The 20,813-nt window shown below is 40.2% G+C and overlaps 2 protein-coding genes across 2 annotated transcripts in view; one reads left to right on the top strand and one right to left on the bottom strand.

Annotated features, from left to right (window-relative positions):
- LOC149831735 (chlorophyll(ide) b reductase NOL, chloroplastic-like) overlaps positions 1-10,987 on the top strand; it is a 31,443-nt gene extending 20,456 nt beyond the window's left edge. Inside the window, exons 10-13 of the mRNA XM_090014089.1 lie at positions 8,949-8,999; positions 9,103-9,144; positions 10,541-10,651; positions 10,754-10,987. Of these exons, the coding sequence (XP_089870215.1) occupies positions 8,949-8,999; positions 9,103-9,144; positions 10,541-10,651; positions 10,754-10,801 (252 nt within the window). The 3' untranslated portion in view covers positions 10,802-10,987. The remainder of the gene's footprint in view (positions 1-8,948; positions 9,000-9,102; positions 9,145-10,540; positions 10,652-10,753) is intronic.
- Positions 10,988-13,413: 2,426 nt separating this feature from the next.
- LOC149831734 (ubiquitin-conjugating enzyme E2 2-like) lies at positions 13,414-20,799 on the bottom strand. Its single transcript, XM_090014088.1, has 5 exons — positions 20,501-20,799; positions 20,370-20,395; positions 18,324-18,413; positions 18,106-18,194; positions 13,414-13,760 (listed from the first exon to the last, which is right to left on the bottom strand). Exons 1-5 carry the CDS (start codon positions 20,623-20,625, stop codon positions 13,632-13,634), a joined length of 459 nt encoding a protein of 152 aa, XP_089870214.1. The 5' UTR covers positions 20,626-20,799; the 3' UTR covers positions 13,414-13,631.
- Positions 20,800-20,813: the final 14 nt, after the last annotated feature.

Here is a 20,813-nt window from a genome sequence, read left to right as displayed (position 1 = left end):
CAACTCTGAACAAACTTGACTACATCTTTACGCATTTTGGGCCAAAAGTAGCGTTCATCTAACAGAGTGAACGTCTTATCATGTTCAAAATGCCCAGCTAGTCCCTCTTCATGTAACTTGAAAATCAACTGGAGTCTAAGAGAGAAAGCATGCACACTTAACTTATTACCCCGAAAAAGGTAACCGTTATGTATGCTAAACCGTGGGTCAAATGTGCTATCAGGGGAGAGGCACCTTTCCCAGACTCGCTGGAAATCGGGGTCTGCCGGGTACAACTCCTTACACTGCTCAAACCCAATGACCTGCACTGACATAGTTATCAAAAGGCTATTCTTCCTGCTAAGTGCGTCAGCTACTTTGTTCAGAGTACCTAATTGATGGCGAATAGTGAATGTGTACTCTTGCAAGAAACTGACCCACTTGGCATGACGAGCACTAAACTTCTTTTGACTATTCAAATACTTCAATGCCTCATGATCCGTGTACAAAGACAAACTCCTTATAAATAAGATAATGCCTCCAATAACAAAGGGCTTGTACCACGGCATAAAACTCAACATCATAAGTGGAGTACTGACACCTGGCTTGAGTCAGCTTTTCACTAAAGAAAGCAATGGGTTTGCGATTCTGACTCAAGACTGTACCAATTCCCACTTTAGAGGCATCACACTCAACTTCAAAGACTGCGCTAAAATCAGGAAGGGCTAAGATGCACTAGTCATTTTCTCTTTGATGAGCGTGAAGGCCTTTCCCGCGGCAGACGTCCAATGAAAACTAGTCCCCTTTAGGCACTCCGTGATAGGGGCCATGAAGGTGTTGAAGTTTCTCACAAAACGACGGTAGAAGGTGGCTAACCCGTGGAAACTACGGATCTCTCCTATAGTCTTTGGGGTATGCCATTCCACAATCACACGGATCTTGGCGGGATCCGCCTTAACTACATCAAACGACACAATAAAACCCAAGAATACAACACTTGACGTCATAAACTCACACTTCTTGGCATTGACATACAACTTTTCCTTCCTTAAAATGTCTAAGACCTAACGCAAATGACTCAAATGATCAGACAAAGACGAGCTATAAATCAAAAGATCATCAAAATACACAACAACAAACTTCCCTATGCAAGTAATCGGGATATTTGATAACCCAAATGGCATGACTAACCACTCATACAATCCATCACGTGTCTTGAATGCCGTCTTCCACTCATCCCCCTCTCAGATACGGATTTAGTGGTACCCACTTTTTAAATCAATTTTAGAGAAGATAGAGGCACCAAACAACATATCAAACATATCAGCCAAACGAGGAATGAGAAAACGGTATTTAACAGTGATACGATTGATCGCTCTACTGTCGACACACATGCACATGGATCCATCTTTCTTAGGAGCGAGCAGGGCGGGCACTGCGTAAGGGCTCACACTCATGAATAAAACTCTTTTGCAGTAGCTCTTGAACTTGCCTCAACAACTCGGCATGCTCGGATGCGTTCATGCGATACGCGGGGAGGTTAGGTAAACTCGACTCTGGGAAAAAATTGATGGCATGTTGTACCACTCTCATCAAAGGTAATCCATCAGGAAGGTCATCTGACATAATATCGCGAAACTCCTCAACAAGGGGCGCGATGTCCGCGAGAACGGGCGACGACGTACTCATAGACGGCTTAGCCACCATGGCATAACAATAACCATCCTCCCTACAATGGCTCAAGAAAGTCCAGTATGATAGGCCCGCGAGTCGGGAAACTCGCTCAGGCTTATCTATAGTGGAAAAACCGGTCTCCTTGATTGGGAGAAGGATTATTTTATGACCCTTAAAAATAAATGAGTGCGTGTTCCTACGACCATCGTGAATGGTCTTGCGATCAAAATGCCAGGGATGTCCCAAAAGAATGTGACACACACTCATAGGGGCTACATAACACCACACCTCATCGTGGTAATGCTCTCCCATAGAGAACCGAACTAGACAACGCTGGGTGATGGGAACCTCATTTCCTCTCTTGAACCATGCCATCTTATATGGTTGGGACAATTTCTCCGTTTTCAGGTTAAGGGTGGACACGACGTTCTCGGACACCATATTCTCACACGCCCTAGTATCAATTATAACATCACATGCATGCCCCTTACAGTTGCACCGGGTTCTAAAAATGTTATTCCACAACCATTTTGCAGGGGTCGACTCTTGGGGTGCGGTCAAAACATGACAGATAGACAATAAATTTTCAACGTTGCCGTCGAACTCCACGACTTCCCTCTCGTCATCTCTTTTAACCAACAACTCACCCTCACTCTCACTATCGGACGCTGACTCAACAATACCCTCGACGAAATGGGCGCTCTTGTTCACGGTGGGGCACTTGGACGCAACATGTCCTAACTCTCGACACTTAAAACAATGAATGGTAGACTCACTAGGCTTGGCCTTGGATCTGGTATGGTATGCGGGTCCGGACTGGTCGGGTTTGCTAGGGTCTACTCTAGGGGTAGACTTTAAGTCTTCCTTCCTAGGGGAGCTCGCTCTCCTGGTTGGGAAACTCGACTTAGGTCGACTGGACTGGTCACTGCGGGAGACTCTATAATCCTGCCTCCTTTTCAATTTTTCCTCCACATTCATGGTATAACTGCTTGCCTGATCTAATGACTCGACTGTGACACAACTGAAATCATCAGAAATAGCAGGACGGAGACCAGAAATATACCTCGTGACCTGCTGGCGGGCGGTCTCCTCGATCTGCACTCGCAAGGATAGACAATAAAACTCAGCAGTATATTCCGCCACGGTACGGGTGCCTTGACACAAGGTCAGGTACTCCTTGTAGGCTCGCTCGGCGTGGTCTGAAGGCACGAACTTTGATTGCATCAACCTCTGCATCTCCTCCCATGTCTGTATGCGCTCTAATCCCTGCCGCTCCCTCGACCTCTGCAACTCAACCCACCATGTCTGTGCTAGACCCCTCAACCGAGTGGACGCTAGAGAGACACGTTGGTGCTCAACTACAGTGTGGTAGTGGAAGAAAAACTGTACGACATAGGCCTAGTCGAAGAACTGCTCCGCATCGAATCGTCTTGTGAACTCTGGAAGGTCTAGCTTCACCCCGTAGGTGGAGGGGTGCTCTGGTGCTCTCTGCTGATGAGTCTCCACCATTCCTGCAGGATACTCGTTCCAGAAAGCATCATCATCCAACACGACATCATCTCCTTTTCCGCGGTACTGCTCGCCTGGTAACTGGTGCTAACGAACTCCCATAACATGTGGTCGGCGCTCAGGTTGCGCTGACACTTGCTGAATTTGCATAGGAATCGGTCTCTGTCTGGCTGGCCCGTGAGTGGGAACCATCTGTGGTCGGCGTTGAGGCACCGATATAACTGAAGATCGGGTCTCGGGCTCTAGGTGGGTAGGAACGGGATAATATGGGTCTGGGTTATGGGTTGGGTTAGGGTAGAGGTAGTGGGTCGGGTATGGTACTGGGTTCTGGATCAAGGATGGGTTAATGGATTGGGTCTGTTACGAGTATTGGGTTTGGTTGGTGTAGTATTGGGATGAATCACCCGATTGGATCTGGATCGGGTCAAGTCCTACACTATTTGTCAGACCCATAATGGGGTGGGTAGGATCATGGATCGAGTTATGGTGTGAGAAGGCCTGGTTTGAACTCGATCATTGATCCGTAACAAAATGGGTCTGGTTTTGACCCGGTTCAAATTCAAAGTGGAGCTTCGTCCGGGTCCGATACAGGTTTGGGTAGGCATTGGATCTGGTTCAGGACGACCCGCAAGCCGGACCCAATTGGGTAAGTCGGATAAGGGGGTTCGAGGCCCAAACCCGCTCCCTGGGACCCAAAGGATAGTCCCTGAGAACCGGGTCTGGGCCCTGTTGAGGAGAATCCTGGTCCGGACCCTCTCGGGTTCGGCCCAAGCCAAAGGGGTCCACCGGCTCCCGCTCGCGGGTGTGCTGCCACGGGGCCTCCACGCACGGGCTCAGGAGGGAAAGGGGGATCCTTTCCTGGTCGGGCTGATGAGACCAGGCCGACAACAGGACCCAGCGGGTTCCTGCAGACCCGACCCGGTCTACGACGCAACCCCCATGGCTCGAGGCCACGAGCCCAGACCCGCGGTAGGACCCGGCGTGACACTAGGGTCCTGCAGACTAGGTCTGGCCTGCGACGCAGCCCTCGTGGCTCGCGGCCACGAACCCAGGCCTACGGACGCTGGGGTCCTACAGACCCGGTCTAGCCTGCGACGCAGTCGCAGGGACTCGCTGCCAGGGCTGTGGTACACCTGAGTGATGGGGGGTCCTGCCGTGATCCCCTGGTTCAATTGGTGGGTACCCGAATCTGAATGGAGAGGGGGGGACCGAAGGCGAGGTGGTGACACAAACAGGTTGAGAATGCATCGGCTGGCCTGTTTTCGCGAAGATGGGATTCACGCGAGCCGCTGCGCCATCAACCATATCTGCTCCCGGCGTTGGTATTGAAGCTGCGCATTGTTCCACCAGTGATTCAAGGATGACAAGCCGATCTTCGAATCCATCCAGCCGTTTTGATATCCTTGCCACTTCTTTGTTCATGCGCAACATATTTTCTTGCATTTTGGTCATCATCTCCATCATACGCAACATCGGATCTTCATTGTTGGTTTCCTCCCGCTCTATTCCACTTGCAGGATCTTTCCTCGCCTCTTGAGCCATGCCGCTGACGAAGGAGGAAACCTGGTGCTCTGATACCACTTTGATGCAGTGAGGGAACCGGCTTTGGTGCCCTTGATCTCAGACGATAATGGCACGACCCTCACGGTCGTGTGATATGCAGAAAATAAGAGGATGGTCCACCGAAAACGATAACACTTGTTTTTATTTTTAATATAGAATTCAATCGATTAATAGAAGGAACATTAACCAAATGAAAGGTAACAAATGAAAGGAATAAAATCCAAAAAAATAAACTGTTGAAAGACAAAATGAAAAAGGCTGCTGCAATGTTCAGTATTCTCTGCCTTCACGCAACCCTAAACAGGGTATTAATAATGCATGACTGGATCTGGGTCTCGGGTCCCGTCCTTGGACCCGAGGTAACTTGTTGTTGCTGGTGGATCGGGGCGCTGTCAACGTGCAGTGCTACTTCCAGCCTTGGCTCGCCTTGAGTAAGTGCGCATGGGCACCACTTCCTTGCACTGGGGCACCAGACTCGCGATCAGATCCATTGTCTGGGTCTGATCGTCTATCCCGTTGGTGCCAAGATCCATGCACACGCCTGGGTTACCCTGTGTAGACCGGACCCGGTCCTGCTCTGCATCAATGTGTCTGCTTTCTTTTGGCAAGACCATTTTGTTGAGGGGTGTATGAATACGATTTTTTATGTAAAATTCCATTTAAGTCAAGATAATCTTTAAAATCGTTTGACACAAATTCTTCTCCAGAATCAGTTCTAAAAATTTGAATATTGGTGTTAAATTGATTTTGTATATAACTATGAAATTTCTTAAAATAATCAAATACTTCCGATTTGTGTTTTAAAAAGAATATCCAAGAGTCTGCTATAATCATCTACAAACATAACATAATAAGAAACACCTCCTTTGGATATGACTGGTGCGGGTCCCTACACATCCGAATGCACTAGCTCAAATGAATTCTTAGTTATAAGATGTCTTGTTCCAAACTGTAAAGATTTTATTTTGCCAAGAATACAATCTTCATATACAAAATTTTCTCCTTTACAATTTGAAAGAAATGAAAATAATTGTAATTTGGTCATACTAGGATGTCCTAGTCTTTTGTGCCAAATTTCTACATCTTTCTTTTTCATAAAATTACAAAAAAGTTGTTTTGGCAATTCAAGATTATCCATAACATAAGGGTCTCCTTTTCTATGGCCTTGCCCAATTGGCTTTTCAGACTGAAAATTCTGTATTAGACAATCATTAGATGAGAAAATTATTTTGCAACCATAGTCCGCAATTTGAGAAATCGATAGGAGGTTTAAATTTAATTTTGGTACTACTCTAATATTCGGTATGTGAAATATAGGTGTTTTTCGATAAATACCAAAACTTTTGATTTTTAAAGAGGTGCCGTCGGCAGTGAAAACACACAAATCATTTGGGTTAAACTTGCATTAGGATAATATGGACTCAGGGGTCATATGGAATGAAGCACCGGAATGTAAGATCCAAGAAGTCTTACCATGGTTGTCACTTGTCGATACGACCGCTCCCGAATAAGAAAGAGATGGAGCTTTAAACATAGGTTGCAATGCCTCCATCAATTGAGCTAAGGACAACGAACTGATGCATTTGGAGTCGTCCACTTCACTTCTTTCAACCGAAGCAACTCTTTTATCTTCGTTATAATCCTCCTTCTTTCTTTTGGGACAAAAATGTTTGATGTGTCTCGGTTCATAGCAATGGTAGCAAATAATTTTTTCACCTTTATTTGACTCATGATCACCCCTCTTTTCATAGCTGTTGGGGTTTCTACCATTTTCATTTCTTACAAAATGAGGTGGTTTATAACTCTTTGTATGATTTTCGGGTTTTGACATAACAAGCACGGATTCTTCATCCTTGGAAGTTGATGACTTTTTCAACCTATTCTCTTCCATAGTTAATTCTTCAAGTGTCTCAACTATAGAAGGAACCTATCCTCTATGAAGAAGAGCGGACTTAGTTCATTCAAATTCGGGCCTAAGCTCATTTATGAATTGATAAAAATGCTCTGCTTTGATTTGATTTTATCGAAGCTCAACATCTTGTGGGCAATGCTACTTTGGCTCAAGAAGAGACAATTCATTCAAAAGGAGAAATAGTGCATTGTAGTACTCTCTTATGCTCATATCTTCTTGAGTCATTGTCTTCACTTTATTTTGGACATTACATATATGCGCAATATCCTTAAGGTATTTCTAAGCATCACTAGCGAAGTCAAACTTCGTCAAACTTCGTCAAACTTCGTCAAACTTCGTCAAACTTCGTCAAACTTCGTCAAACTAGAACATTTGTGAATGTCCACACTATTGATGAGTCATCCAATAATTTTGGAATGACCCATCCTCCATTCCTTCCATCTTTTCTCATATTCGGAAACGGCTTTAGCCATTTTCTCTTCTTGAAGAGCTACCTCTTTCCCATTCTCAATTTTTGTAAGAATGAGCTTGGGTTCTTTTTCGGTACCATCCACCAAACCCCATAATCGCTTTTCTCATGTCTTGTGTTTTACTATGGATGCCCACATCACATAGTTTGTATCATTTAGGCGTACAGGAATGGAGATTATAACTTATCTCTCATTCTCCATTTCTTTACAATGTGAAGAGAACGGGTAGAAAAAGAGAGAGTGGAAAGAAGAGAGAAATGTAGATATACAAGACTTGTTTGAGAAAATGCATGCTTCCCGATGCAACAATCATTGATTTATTGTATCCGCTAAGCTCATGATCCTCCTCTTGATATCGTCACGATCTTTCTTCTCGAAAATTGCCTTTAAATCACCAAAGTTTTGATACCATGTAATAAAGTGGATTGAATCCGATACACACACAAGAACATGCAATGATTGAATCACCGAACCACCTACACAAGGGTCTAACAAATGTTAATATTGTATATAATCACTCGTAAGAGTGTTAAAAGAATACAAGGCCTTCAAGGCCAATTTATAGAACAAGAGGGCTATTGGGGGCAGCCCATGGTGACTGTTGGGCTGCTCCCATTGGGAGCAGCTCCAACAGTCACATTGGAGCTGCTCCCAATGTTACAACAACCTAGAAACTGAAAAAGAAGAATAAAACCAGAAAAATAGAAAAAGTAAAAAGAAATAAAAAAGGATTGTCAGCCCCTATTGGGCTGACGCCTATTGCAGTGAAAGTACCAAAATATCCTTGATGGGTATTTCGGTTTACAGCACATTTTATATATATATATATATATATATATATATATATATATATATATATATATATATGTATATACATATACATATATGTATATGTAAACATATCTTAACAATCCTACCCTGCTCATTATCTGCCAAATAGCAACTTGCTTATAGTCCCAAACCAATGTGTTCCAGAACTGATTTCATCTTAAGCTGTTCTTGACCCAAACTGATTCACATCCAAACCTGACCTGAACCATCCTGTTGAGAGCTTGGTCAACTCAATGACCTATTTGGGTCTGAAATAAATGGTATACCTAATACTAAATTTTGTGTCTGGTTTTTAGACCTGATTCAAATCAGGCATGATGGAGCCCAACCTGAACCAACCCACTTACACCTCTATTGTGGATAGTAATATCCTGGCCCTTGATATTGCCAAACACTGGACATCCTGCGCATCAGGCCATCCCAACATGGTCAAAGTTTTCAAAATGAAAAACAAAAATCTGAAGGTTAGAATTTTCATTTTATTTTTAGAGCCTGCTTCCTTTTTCAGAAATGAGGCATTAATAGTTTGGACTTGGGTCTGACTGGGCAGATTAACTGGGTTGATCTTAATTTGCTCAATCAAGTATTGGCTGAGTTAAGATTGAACTGGATCAGGATAGATTGCTTGTTTTGTAAGATATAAAATCATGGTCACAGTCAAACATTCGTGTGCACACAGACACACACACACCCCATTGGGTCAGGTTGGTCAAACAGATATTCAAGTATGTGATCTATACTCAATTCAAGGCAGACTCCATATCTTCTTGCTTTTGAAAACCCGTATGGAAGCTAATTATATCTGCCATTATGTGTGGCCTGACACAGAGTTGACATCTGTATCTACAATGGCTGTTATTTTGTTACTCAGAAGAGTAAACATGCTCTTTCCAAGGTCTCCTTATGTTTTGACAAATTTTCATTCATGTTAATGTATTTGCAGCCTGGGATAGGAAGCTATAGGCAGCTTATGTTTTGACAAATTTTCATTCATGTTAATGTATTTGCAGCCTGGGATGGTTACAACTGACCTTTTGATGTCAGGGGCTCTTACAAAGCAGGTAAAATTAGAACCATATACTCCTTTTCCTTGCTGTTCTAAATGGTACCTATATTATTTTCCTGCTATATATTTAATTTCTTCCAATCTTGCTTAAATTGCAGGCCAAGTTTTTCATTAATGTTCTTGCTGAACCAGCAGAAGTGGTAACTAAATTTTCATCGTTATAGTGTAGCCATTTGCTATTTTGATTCAAGGAATGTATTTTCTTGTTGATCTGTTGGTTGGTATCACATGGTGACTCGAAGGGTGCAGAAATATTAAACTTTTTGTATGCTCATGAATCATGATCATATTGGGATTATTATCAACTGCAATTTCAGCCTCCTAACTTGTTCATGAGGCAGATTTGGAAAGTTTTTTTACATATTACTCTGTTTTGAAAGTTTTCATTTCATCCTCCTCCACCTTTTCTCACTTTGAAAGTTTCCATTTTCCCTTCCTGTTTATTTTGGATATATATATAACTGTCATTGATATCACCGATATTTTGAAAATATCAGCGATGTCAAGTCAGCCAATATTTTCAAAATATTGTGATACTATCATGATATTTTTAGGAAAAAACACATTTTTATATTTTAATCATACATTTTCAATTTTTGTTTCTTTTATATTTAAAAACCTTTTAAAACTTGTTTCTTTATATTTTTGCAAGAAAAATCATGCATGACTATTATTTTATTATCTTTTTTCTTATTCTTTATATTTGTTCAATATTTTTAAATTCCTAGAAAAACCAACTTTTGAATCTCTCTGAGAAAAACCCTTACCAAGAAAATACCTTGAATAGGTGACTGTGATATTATATATATATATATATATATATATATATATATATATATATATATATATATATATATATATATATATATATATATATATATATGTGACCATATTTGCAGGTATTTTTTGGCTACTATGAACCTTCAGATGTGCTTATCATTAGTTATTTACGAAAAAACATGCATTTGATTGAATTGATTTTCACCAAAATAATTGAATATCTTATGAAGTTGAAACACTCTTGTCATCAAGTTTTAATGCAACATGAGCCGTTCTTCTCTCTCTCTCTCTCAAAAACACATCCGAGAATGAAAATTACCTAATCTAACACATGTTTCCTACTGCATAAACTATAATTAACACATCTACAGGTTTAGATCAAGCAAAATACACCTGCAGCTGCAATTTTTTGAAAGGACCTAATGCAATCCTCACAGGCGGTATATACATATGCTGTCAATCTTTTAGAATTGTGAAGCATGTGCAATTGATTCTTTAGCACTCATAGTATCTAGAAATGAATTAGTTAATATTCTTAGGTTGTTCAACCTTCCTGCCCAGAATCAATGTTGTGTACCCGTAAACAAATGGGTCACACTTTTCACTACACTTGAGCACTTCTCTCTTATTTATATTCATGCATGTCACTCCATGAGGTTGCCCGCATAAATTTCATCAATACGGCATGGCTTTGGGAATCTTGATGGCTCTTCTTGGAATATTTGTAATTGTTATGCCACTTTGTATTTGGTGCAGGTTGCAGAATACCTTGTTCCTTGCATCAGAGCAGTTCCTCTGAGTGGCTCAACAAAACCTACCTATATCCGTTTCTTGACTGGGCTGAAAGCATACTCCCAGATATTTTCAGTTAGTTTTCAGTTCTCAATACAAAAGAGATGTTTTCATTTACCTCTTCAATACCAGTACATACAAGTCATTCATGAGTTTTGCTTATGAATATTGGTGCAGAGATTTGCTTTTGGAGCGAGGAGAAACAGATATATGCTTGAAGATTGAAAATGAACATATAATTCTTTATTCCTATGATAAATCTGTAATGTACATTCTTGAGGTATTTTTTGTATTCATTTTAAATTCATTCGTGCATAATGTAATATTTTGTAAATTGTAGTTTCGTGCAATGCATTTGTGCAAGACAATGCATGGAATGGCCATCCAATTTCAAACAGATCTGGTTCACAACAGAGGTGTTTTGTCAGTACTGGCTAGGTGCCATCTTGACCATTTGGTGCAAAGTGAATGCAGCAGTTCCGTATACCGCAAAGGAGGATTTTTGGATGCCATTGGTGACTTGGGTCAGGTTACAACTTCTAAGGATGATCCCAACAGTGTGGAGGTTTGGGTATTTGGAGACTTGGTAAGCTTAACCTTGCACTTCTTTGTAAATGGCGGTGGCGCTTGGCAACTGAAAACCTTCCATTATTTCAATTTCTCAAATCCAAGTACAAATTAGATGGTGATCGTGTGCATTGGACCTCTAAACCATGTTGGAAGAGGGGTTCACAGGTGTGGAAAGGAATTGTGAAAGCTTTCGAACTTTTCATTTGATTCCTATCTCATGATGAGCCTTCCCCTAATGTTAGATGGTCCATCTCTAAATCGGCTGCATTTTCTGTCGCCTTGCTTAGGATGAAATGGTCCATCACCCAAGTCAGAATTTTTTTTCATGGATTCTCTTATTCGAGCGAATCAATACTCCAGACTATTTGCAAAGAATGTGTATTATCTTGGCAAGTAGATGCCCTATGTGTGACAATAAGAATGAATCAGCGCCTCACCTGTTCTGCTTTTGCTCAGCTTTTCAAATAATGTTCAAAGTGGTCTGGCTGGACATTACAGACTGTTGCCCATTCCTCCTATTTTAGACGGTTGATCCTTGGCCTTGAATCTCTACAACATACTACTAAATGGAAGAAAAATTGGAGGGAAGAGTTCTAATCTTTGATCAGTAAGCATGGCAATCCAAGCTGATGTATTTTTGGCTGCAACTTTGGTTTGGCCCAATCAGGATATCTCATGGATTGGTCAGTAATGGCTAGGCCCTTTCCTTTCTCAATGCACATTAAATTGATATATTTTTGAGCTTTGCTGTAGGCTTCCTTCTCTGTATCGTCGTTGTCAATTCTGATCTTTTATCTATTATTAATAAATATTTTCTTCCATTCTAAAATAAATATAAAAAAAACTTGTAATGTCGTCCCACTATGTTTACCCCTTAATTTGTCAACTGTTAAAGAAAACGAGGAAAGGAACCTTCATATTGCTGTTAATCGCTAGGAGGGTGTAACTTCTGGAAATGGGATGCATAAAATATTAGGCGAAAGCTTCCGTTTTGTTCAATAGCTAGATAAAGTATTTGCTGATTATGCCAGTAGTGTTTGTACCCGAGTCCTTTTTGTAGTGAAATTCGAGTATGAAAATAATCAAAGTTCTCAAGCGATGTCTGGACACAATATTGTCGTATTTACGAGGCTTCTTTTTTTTGTCTTTTTGAAAGGCAAGCTGGGGTTAGGCAGAACCCCACCAGTTATTATTTATCGTACCATTGGGTTTTGAACCAGCAACGCCCCATCACAAGGAGACGTGCACTGATAGCTCCTACCAACCAGGCCGAGCCCCCATTAGTATCCTTTTAGTAAATACCATGCTTGCATGTGTGGATATGTATTTACCATCTTTTACTAACACGGTTGTATCCAATCGGAGAACAAGTTCAGGATAAGAGAACCATGTTCCCAACTCTGCTTGCATATCTGGATTTGTGTTTTCAAAATGGTGCAACAAATGATCGTGTCTCATCTATCTGTATCATTTGCTTCACATGCCTTGTATCATACGTATGAAATAAACTGAATTCGATGCACTACTTTTCAAATCATAGCACATGCAACGCTGATGAGATTTCAAATCCTTTTTTGTTTGATGTCGTATGATTTGTATCAATGGACTGGTGGGGGTCAGACCAACCCTAGCTGGACTATAAAAAAAAACTTTTATCAATGTCGATAATCAAACATTCACGCAAATCCAGAAGAATGAATATCACAGTACCAGGCCTTTCGATGCACAAAACACAGCCAATATGTTGGAACGAATGCACCCCAAAGGGGTTAGCATAGCTGGAGCAGGCCTCGGCTGTCAGTCCTGTCATACAGGCAGTCGGGGGGGGGGGGGGTCGATACCCGCAGACACTACCCCCTTCCGTAAGCCCATGCCCAGCATAGGCCCTGAGGGCAAGGGTCATAGCCTCGGAGTATTATGCCATCAGGAGGGCGACTGTCTCCATGCCTGGGTGCAGTTTTCTTCGGGTTATGAACGAAAAAAAAAATGTTAAAACGAAGGTGTGGATATTCTCAGGTAGAACAAGAAGCGTTTCATTAGTAGAGTAGGATTTATTACCTGCAGACTTATACGATAGCCAGTTTTGTGCATTGGACGTGTGAAGACATCAAAAAACCCAAATTAACTGTAACATTCCTAGCCAATAAATCAACAAGGAGCCCAAGAAACAAGGCAACTATATATACATTTTCAGCAAGCAACCATATATGTGTTCAGCCATATGGAACAACAAACATGCAAGGAATACTGACAAATCCAAAACATTTTCACTGCCAAGCACAAATAGTGTCATCTATTCTCAGCAAATTAAACACACGAGTTTCAAGCCAGAAATCGGCTGTAACATATTATACACGGGAAATACTAAGAAAAATGGAGGGAGAGTGAGAAAGAGACCCACTAAAGCATAGCAGTCATTTGATAAAAGTTGGAACAGATGTCCACTCCCAATTTACACTTTCATTTTATTCTGAACGGCTGACTTCTAATCTGCTGTCCAGCTCTGCTCAACAATTTCACGCACTCTCCTATTGTATTCACGCTTATTCTCACTGAACATGCGAGCAGACTCTGAATTTGCTGGTGAGTTGGGATTCGGATCACACAGAAGGGACTGCACAAATAGGAGAGGTCAGTTTCAAGGTAACTGGAATAGTAAAGCATAACCAGTTCCAAGAAGAGTTCTAAGGAAAATGTTTAATCATGAGCATATGTTTACTGACGAACATGATTATGACAATGGTGATGACAACAATCTCTACCACAAATCAAACTCAAGCAGAATTACTGGTAAATATCCATAAAACAAACGGGGAAAATAATGTCCAATCTAACTCCTTGCAGCTAAACTCATTCAGAAATATCAGACTCACCATCAATATAATGGAAAATTTAGAAAAGGACAATCTTCAAGGGTGCGCTTGTTTCAGCCATTTTGGAGAGAAAAATGGGCCACTTTGATAGGAAAATGGCCCCTTTTGCACGGTGAAACCGTACCAATTTTGTTAGGAAATGGTCAAAGAGAAACAGCTTTCTCTTTATATGACAGGAAGGTGGGATGGGATCATACTCCTCCTCCCTATGGAAGTGTGTCCTGCCACATTTTCTCATGATGAGCACTTCTTAATAAAGCTACTTTTTGCATATGGGGCCTAAATTTTTTTTTCTCAACATAAAACAACAGGCTACTCCATAAATGCAAATGTCCCTTTTTAAATGAAGAGTCCACTAACCTTTTGCTTATGAAAACTGTTTTGCATGATTTTACTATCACGTGAAACACATATCAGTTGAGATTTGTGTTTCTACTTCTCACATCTGAAACAAACACCCCCCCCCCCTAAGAATATTTTTTAGACACTATCAGACCAAAACTTCCATACTCTCTTTCAAAATCTGTTCAAGCTTCATTGAAGGTGGAAAAAACACATTTCAGAATATTTCAGACCTAGAAATTCATCAAAACTGTAGTAGTTAAATTGCAGTCCCCTAGACACAGTAAATGGCCATTGGATTTTGTAAAGCTTATAGAAATCATTAGTTTCTTTTTGGCACAGGTCCACGATCCTAATGAAAAAGGTCACAAACATCTATATCTTCATAAAGCATGAAAAACAAAGAGGCAGACCTGCAAAAGAGAAAGCACAGATAATTGGCCCAAGGCATAAAAGAGACGTATCTATAGGCCAACATTACCTGAACTCTGATTTTCACATATTGATCCTTCAAAACAAAATAGAATGAGCTACACAAAACAATCCTCCACTTAAAAAGAAATTATCAAGAAGCTATTTGATTGGGCCTCAGTGTAGAGTGCCGGACTTTTCATACAGAAACCTGTGCAGAAGATACCAGCTCACTGTATACATTTCAATTCTTTCTTAATTCTAGCAATTGATTTGCAAAGAAGATTTTCTTTGATACCATAAAGTTCCGAACTCTTAATATCCAGAATGACTGGAGCATTTACCTACTCATGAAAAGCCATTCTTTTGGTACAGCTCGTCCAGGTGTACCTACATGTCTACTCCTAAAAACCATAGAAACCCATTCTTCAAAAAGTGCTTAGCATAACAAGATGCATGATACTTGCCAAAAGCCATTTCGTCCATAAAATCAAACTTTCCATTTACAATCCAAGCTTCTCGGCATAGTCAAAATACTCAAACTAGCATTGTAAAATCATCAACAAATACTTTGGTAATCAAGCCCTTTAATCCTTATGATTAACATCTAAAAGTTAAAATAAATTCTGCAGGACTAAGCAGATGAAGGGGGACACCTCATGCCACTTCATTGACACAGTCCCTGCTAGAAGCTAGGGGCATCCTTCATTTTCTTTCAATATCTCTTTCCTTAACAGTATGCATTCAGTATGTCATCTCATTCTTGTCAACAAACTTCTCACTAATGCTCCGTCTCCTTATTTTAAATCATAGGTTTGCAGTCTTATTCACCAATATACAATTGCCTCATCAAGAGGAACACTTACACAGTTAGGGCCTGGCATGACAACCTTCCTGAATTAACAAAATTTAACATTCAATCCTTAAAGTAAATATTCCACAAGCAGAACACTCACTCTCACAGTTTGGGGACCAAGAAGGTCTGAGACGCTTATATAATCACTGCCAGGAAAAACTACATGAAAGAGAATGCTCACACTCCAAAAACAACCAACCACCATAAAAAAGATTGTGACAACAGATAGTGACGATTTAGGAAATGTTCAATCATTCAAAACCTGTTCATGCCAATGCAAAATCCAATACAAAGAAGAAAATCTTTGGCACTTGATATACAAGAACTATTTTCACTTTTCTCATCTCAGAACAAACATCTAATAGCTCCCAATAGACTGTCAAGTCAAAAGGCTACACAAGCAGAACAGCTCCCAACCCTTTACAAAAGCCATCTATTGCATGAATACCCTAATCTTTGCACCCAAAACCAACATTTTTCTAGGAACTCTGACCAGAGCTATGGTGACAACTAGAAACTACTGATTAACACAGCAAATTATCACCATAAGAATTCAATAAACGTTAAATGTGCATTTTTAACCATCAATCAGACTTTAAAGAGGACAAAATAAAATAAGTCTATCAGATGATACCAGATCCCATGATAATATGACCTAAATCCAGATGGATGCAACAACATTCCTATAACATATAGATCTATGTCACAGGGACTCGGCTAGCAGGGTGCCGCACCCGCGTCGACGCGACTCGACGCGGGTGCGGCACCGGGTGCGGTCAACCCAACCCTGGGTGCATTGACCGCACCCAGGGTCATTTTGGTCCATTTTTTTGTTTTTTTTTTAAAATTTTGCCCTATGAAATGGGCTGCGGATGGTCCATTTTTTTTGGTTTTTTTTTTTTAAATTGCCCTATGAAATGGGCTGCGGAATTTAAAAAAAAAATCTGTGTGTGTGTGTGTGTGGGGGGGGGGGGGGGCGCTGCCCCCCTATAACCCCCTGCCAGGGGCGGCCCCCCCTGGACCCCCGCCCGCTGACCGCGCAGCGGGACCCGCGCCGGGGGGAACCCCGGACCCCCCTTATATATATATAATATATATATATATATATACATTTTTGCCCCTGCTGCACCCCCGCACCCATGTGACATAGATATAGATGCATGTCTACCTACTTCTGCTGCTTCTGACTCGGATCTAGATTATGTCAGATTAAACCTTATCCTATGTCACACGGACTCTTCTAACAGGGCACTGCACCCGTGTCGCACCCAGGCGGGTGCGACACTTGGACACAGCTTCCTTTGTGTAAGGTGAGGTCAACCACATTGAGGTCCATTTCTATCCAAAAGTAGATTCAGTTAACCCTAATCAAGTCCATTTTTATCTATATTATATATATAAATACATAAATGCACAGACATACACAGTGTTAACTTAAAACTGTTAACACTGCGTTAATATATATATACCCTCCCTGCACTCAAGTTTTTTTAAAGTGCCGCATCGCCGCACCCGCACCCGCACCCGAACCCACACCCGCACCCGCACCTATGTGACATAGACCTTATCAGATCAGATCAACACCCATTAGCTGGCCATTTAAAATGATGTCCTGTTCAATTCATACAACCCGCATTCTTAGGAATCCAACCCATACGAAATTCCTTCAAAATACAGAACTGATGCCTTAGGACACATATATGCATGATTAAATCACTATGAATTTTTTTTATAACATTAGAACATATATGCATTTTTGAATCACTATAAAATATTTTTGACAACCTTAGGATACATATATGCATTATTGAATCACTATAAAATTCTTTTGACAGACTTAGAACACATATACGCATGATTGAATCACTATGAGATTTTTTTGACAGCCTTACAACACATATACATATGATTGAATCACCGCATTCTTAGGAATCCAACCCATACGAAATTCCTTCAAAATACAGAACTGATTACACACATAAGCAAGTTTTTAAAGAGTTGCTTTGCTCCAAACTGATTTAAAATCGAGTGCAACTATTGTCATAATATTTTTGTTTATGTTGTATGAAAGTATGAGTCATGTGGCATGTTCTTAATTGCAAAATATTTAATATTTTGCATTGTTCTTGTGAGATAGTTGATGTTTGATGATGTCTTATGCAGCTCATAGATAAATGCTTCATATGTGATTTTATGGTTGTATTTTGTGGAATTCATCATTATTTGCTGTAATATGATTTTTTAGATTTTTTACTAATTTTTTCTGATTTTTCTTGATTTTTTTTATTTAAAAAAAAATTATTAAAAATTTACGATACGATATGATACGGAGTTACTATTGGCCTGACCAACACGGGTAACAATACGCTACTTACAACCTTGGCCAGGACATAAAAGATGACATGTATATGGAGAGCATAGTAAACGAAAAAGAACAAAATGAAATAAAAATCAATAATCACTTCAGAAATTCATACCTGAATGGACGTGAGTATTGCTGCAACATCATAAATAGGACTCCACTGATTCTGCAAAATATCCAAGCAAATGCTTCCATCTGCATAGACTGCCAATACCACAAATGAAGGAGTTAGACAATAAGCTCTAAAAAACATGCAGACAAACAGAAAATTCAGTTTCACAAATAGTAAATTTTCAAATGCATGAAAAATGCTAAAAGTAACTTTCAACTTACTATTTGGATGAAACATCCGAGAGACAAACCGGACAATTGGGGGCTTGTTGGGATAATCCTCCATGAACTGAAGGCTTAGCTTAAACGTACCTGGAAAGGCTCAGAGAACTAGTTAAATCCTGAGTTGCCAAAATTACCTCCCAAAAGCATTATAGAAATTGAAAAAGGAAAGAAAGAATAGGAAATCCATAAAAAAAATTCTTTTTTTCAAAAGAAACAGGAAAGTGAAAAAGCACAATTCATTAACAATATACCATTTGAAATGCTTAGAAGGGGTCAAGGATAATACAACAAAAGTAAAAGGGAAAAAACGGGACAGTGTGCTGCCAGGCACCAACACCATAATTGAATTAATAATGTTGGCATACCATAGATTAAAAATCAAATGAAAATTTTGGCATTTCTCAAGTTTTCTTAACAAAGAACCAAGGATCAAGAACGGCTTTCTAGGTTTTAAATTGCCTATCATTAAGTTCGAGTGCTGCATTAATGTTACAACTTGTTTGCTATTGTCCTACCTTATCCATTTTCTTTTACAGTATATTTTGTTGTTCTCCACATCAAAGAAGGAAGAAATATGAAAAGTACCTCAATGCTCAACTAAAGATTAAATACAGTACAAATCATGTGAGAAATTATAAGATTACAGGGACTGGCACCATCTCCTCATGAAAAAGGATAAACTATTAAAGAATCTCAATCCTTCCTAACCTCAAAACTTCATGTGTGAGCAGCAAAAATTTCAATAAGTTGAACCTAACTATCGAGGAAAGTAATATAGCCTTGCTCAACAACAAATCTTCACTCCTTAAATTGTGGCTTTTGACAGACATGACAACACATACTAGCCCAAAAGATTCTTCAATGTAAACACTAAAATATACCACGACCAAGAAACTATTGAAAAAAGGAAAACAAAAAGAATACCATGCAGCACACAGAGATCAAGAAGTTTTGTGTAAATGATTCTCTAAAAGAAGTGGCATCCAATGATGGACAGACAACAGAGTCCCAGGTTCTTCAGTAAACTAAGATTCTCTCACTAATAGCAACAAGAGAACTGAATAAAGAGTCATATAGAAAGTGTCCGACTCCCTCTAGACTGTCAAAAATGGGTTTTATACTCTGAAATAAATAATTAATCAGTAAAAAGGTTACAACTCAAGAACATAAAAACAGCATCAGTACCAACACGAAGAACTGAAACCTGTTATCTCATAAAGACAACATTACACACCCAAAAAGTGGTGCAGAACAAATTGCAGAAAATGAAAATGAAATTTTCACAAGTGCAAATTAAAAGGAAATTGATTTGCTGAAGATTCACTGTACAAGCATATAACAGCAGCAATCAATCCTAAAAGTAGAACCAAAATCACATACCCCTACCCTAATCGAAAACAGCAATTCATATGGTCCTGAAGCAATAATCAAAACGTCACAACCAGAACAGATGCTGGCCAAACACCACAAACCCTAGGAAAGCTAACAACAAGAACAAACAGAAGAAAAAGGGAAAAGAAAAAAACAACTGTGAACGCATACAACTAAGAACAAGAAAAACCGAACTGTATAAAATCAGTAAAAACAAGCAAACACTTTATAATGCAAACAACTGCGAACACCAAAAACAGAACTCGTATAAAATCATTAAAAACAAGCAAACACTTTATAATGCAAACCATCTACGCAAGACGAAGAAAGAATCCGTAGAGGAAAAACAGATGAACCCTAGCAGTCCCTAAAACAACATTCAAGGAAGCGAAGAAGAATATCATGATCAACAAAACAACCCTAAAACGATCCGATTGCCATAATTTCCAAATCATCGGACCGAAAGATCCAAAAAACAAACAAACAAATCGAGTATTCCACAACCGAAACCCTAGCAAAGCACGACCTTTAGCACACAACAGGCGCCGAACAGAAACACCAAAAAATATAATAAAAACAAAAACTATGATTCTTCACGGATCAACGGACAAAAAAAAGAAATGAAAAAACATATATATAACAAAAACAGCAATAAAAAGAGAGAAACCTCACCTCCATCCCAGGGAGTATCATCAGGGCTGCAACCAAAGCCATCACAGAAACCAAACCCCTAAATCAACAGAACCCCCCCCCAAAAAACCAACCCAAAAAAGAGAAAAAAAAGAAGAAAGCGAAGATTTTACCCGAAGATCACAGCGTTCCAGAGCATGATGTTGTTATCCTGAGGCGCCCCGCTGATTCCTGCGGGAGGATCTTGCTGCAACCGCTTAAAGTCCCTCATCAGCCTCTTCCTCGCCGGAGTCGACATCCTCCTCCTCCCTTCTTCTTTTTGCCCTAACCCTAACAGAACCCCGAAAATCGGAGACGAGAAACCGAGGAAGAAAGACGCTTCTCCCTCTGAGAACCGATCAAAGAGGCCCCGATATGGAATATGACGGAGGAATTCGAGATCTAAGAGACCCGTCCTGAACCCTCTCTCTCTCTCTCTTCACCGAG

This window comes from Nuphar pumila, chromosome 7, assembly GCF_984573655.1.
Source record: "Nuphar pumila chromosome 7, dmNupPumi1.hap1.1, whole genome shotgun sequence".
NCBI lineage: Eukaryota > Viridiplantae > Streptophyta > Magnoliopsida > Nymphaeales > Nymphaeaceae > Nuphar > Nuphar pumila.
Note: the sequence above shows the minus strand (reverse complement) of the source record. Positions and strands in the feature narration are given on the sequence as shown.

Coding starts and splice junctions, on each gene's coding strand:
- LOC149831734 (XM_090014088.1), bottom strand. CDS start 20,625: ATGTCGACTCCGGCGAGGAAGAGGCTGATGAGGGACTTTAAGCGGTTG. Junction 20,396..20,500: donor TGGAACGCTGTGATCTTCGG/GTAAAATCTTCG, acceptor CTTTGGTTGCAG/CCCTGATGATACTCCCTGGG. Junction 13,761..18,105: donor CAATACTCACGTCCATTCAG/GTATGAATTTCT, acceptor CTATTTGTGCAG/TCCCTTCTGTGTGATCCGAA.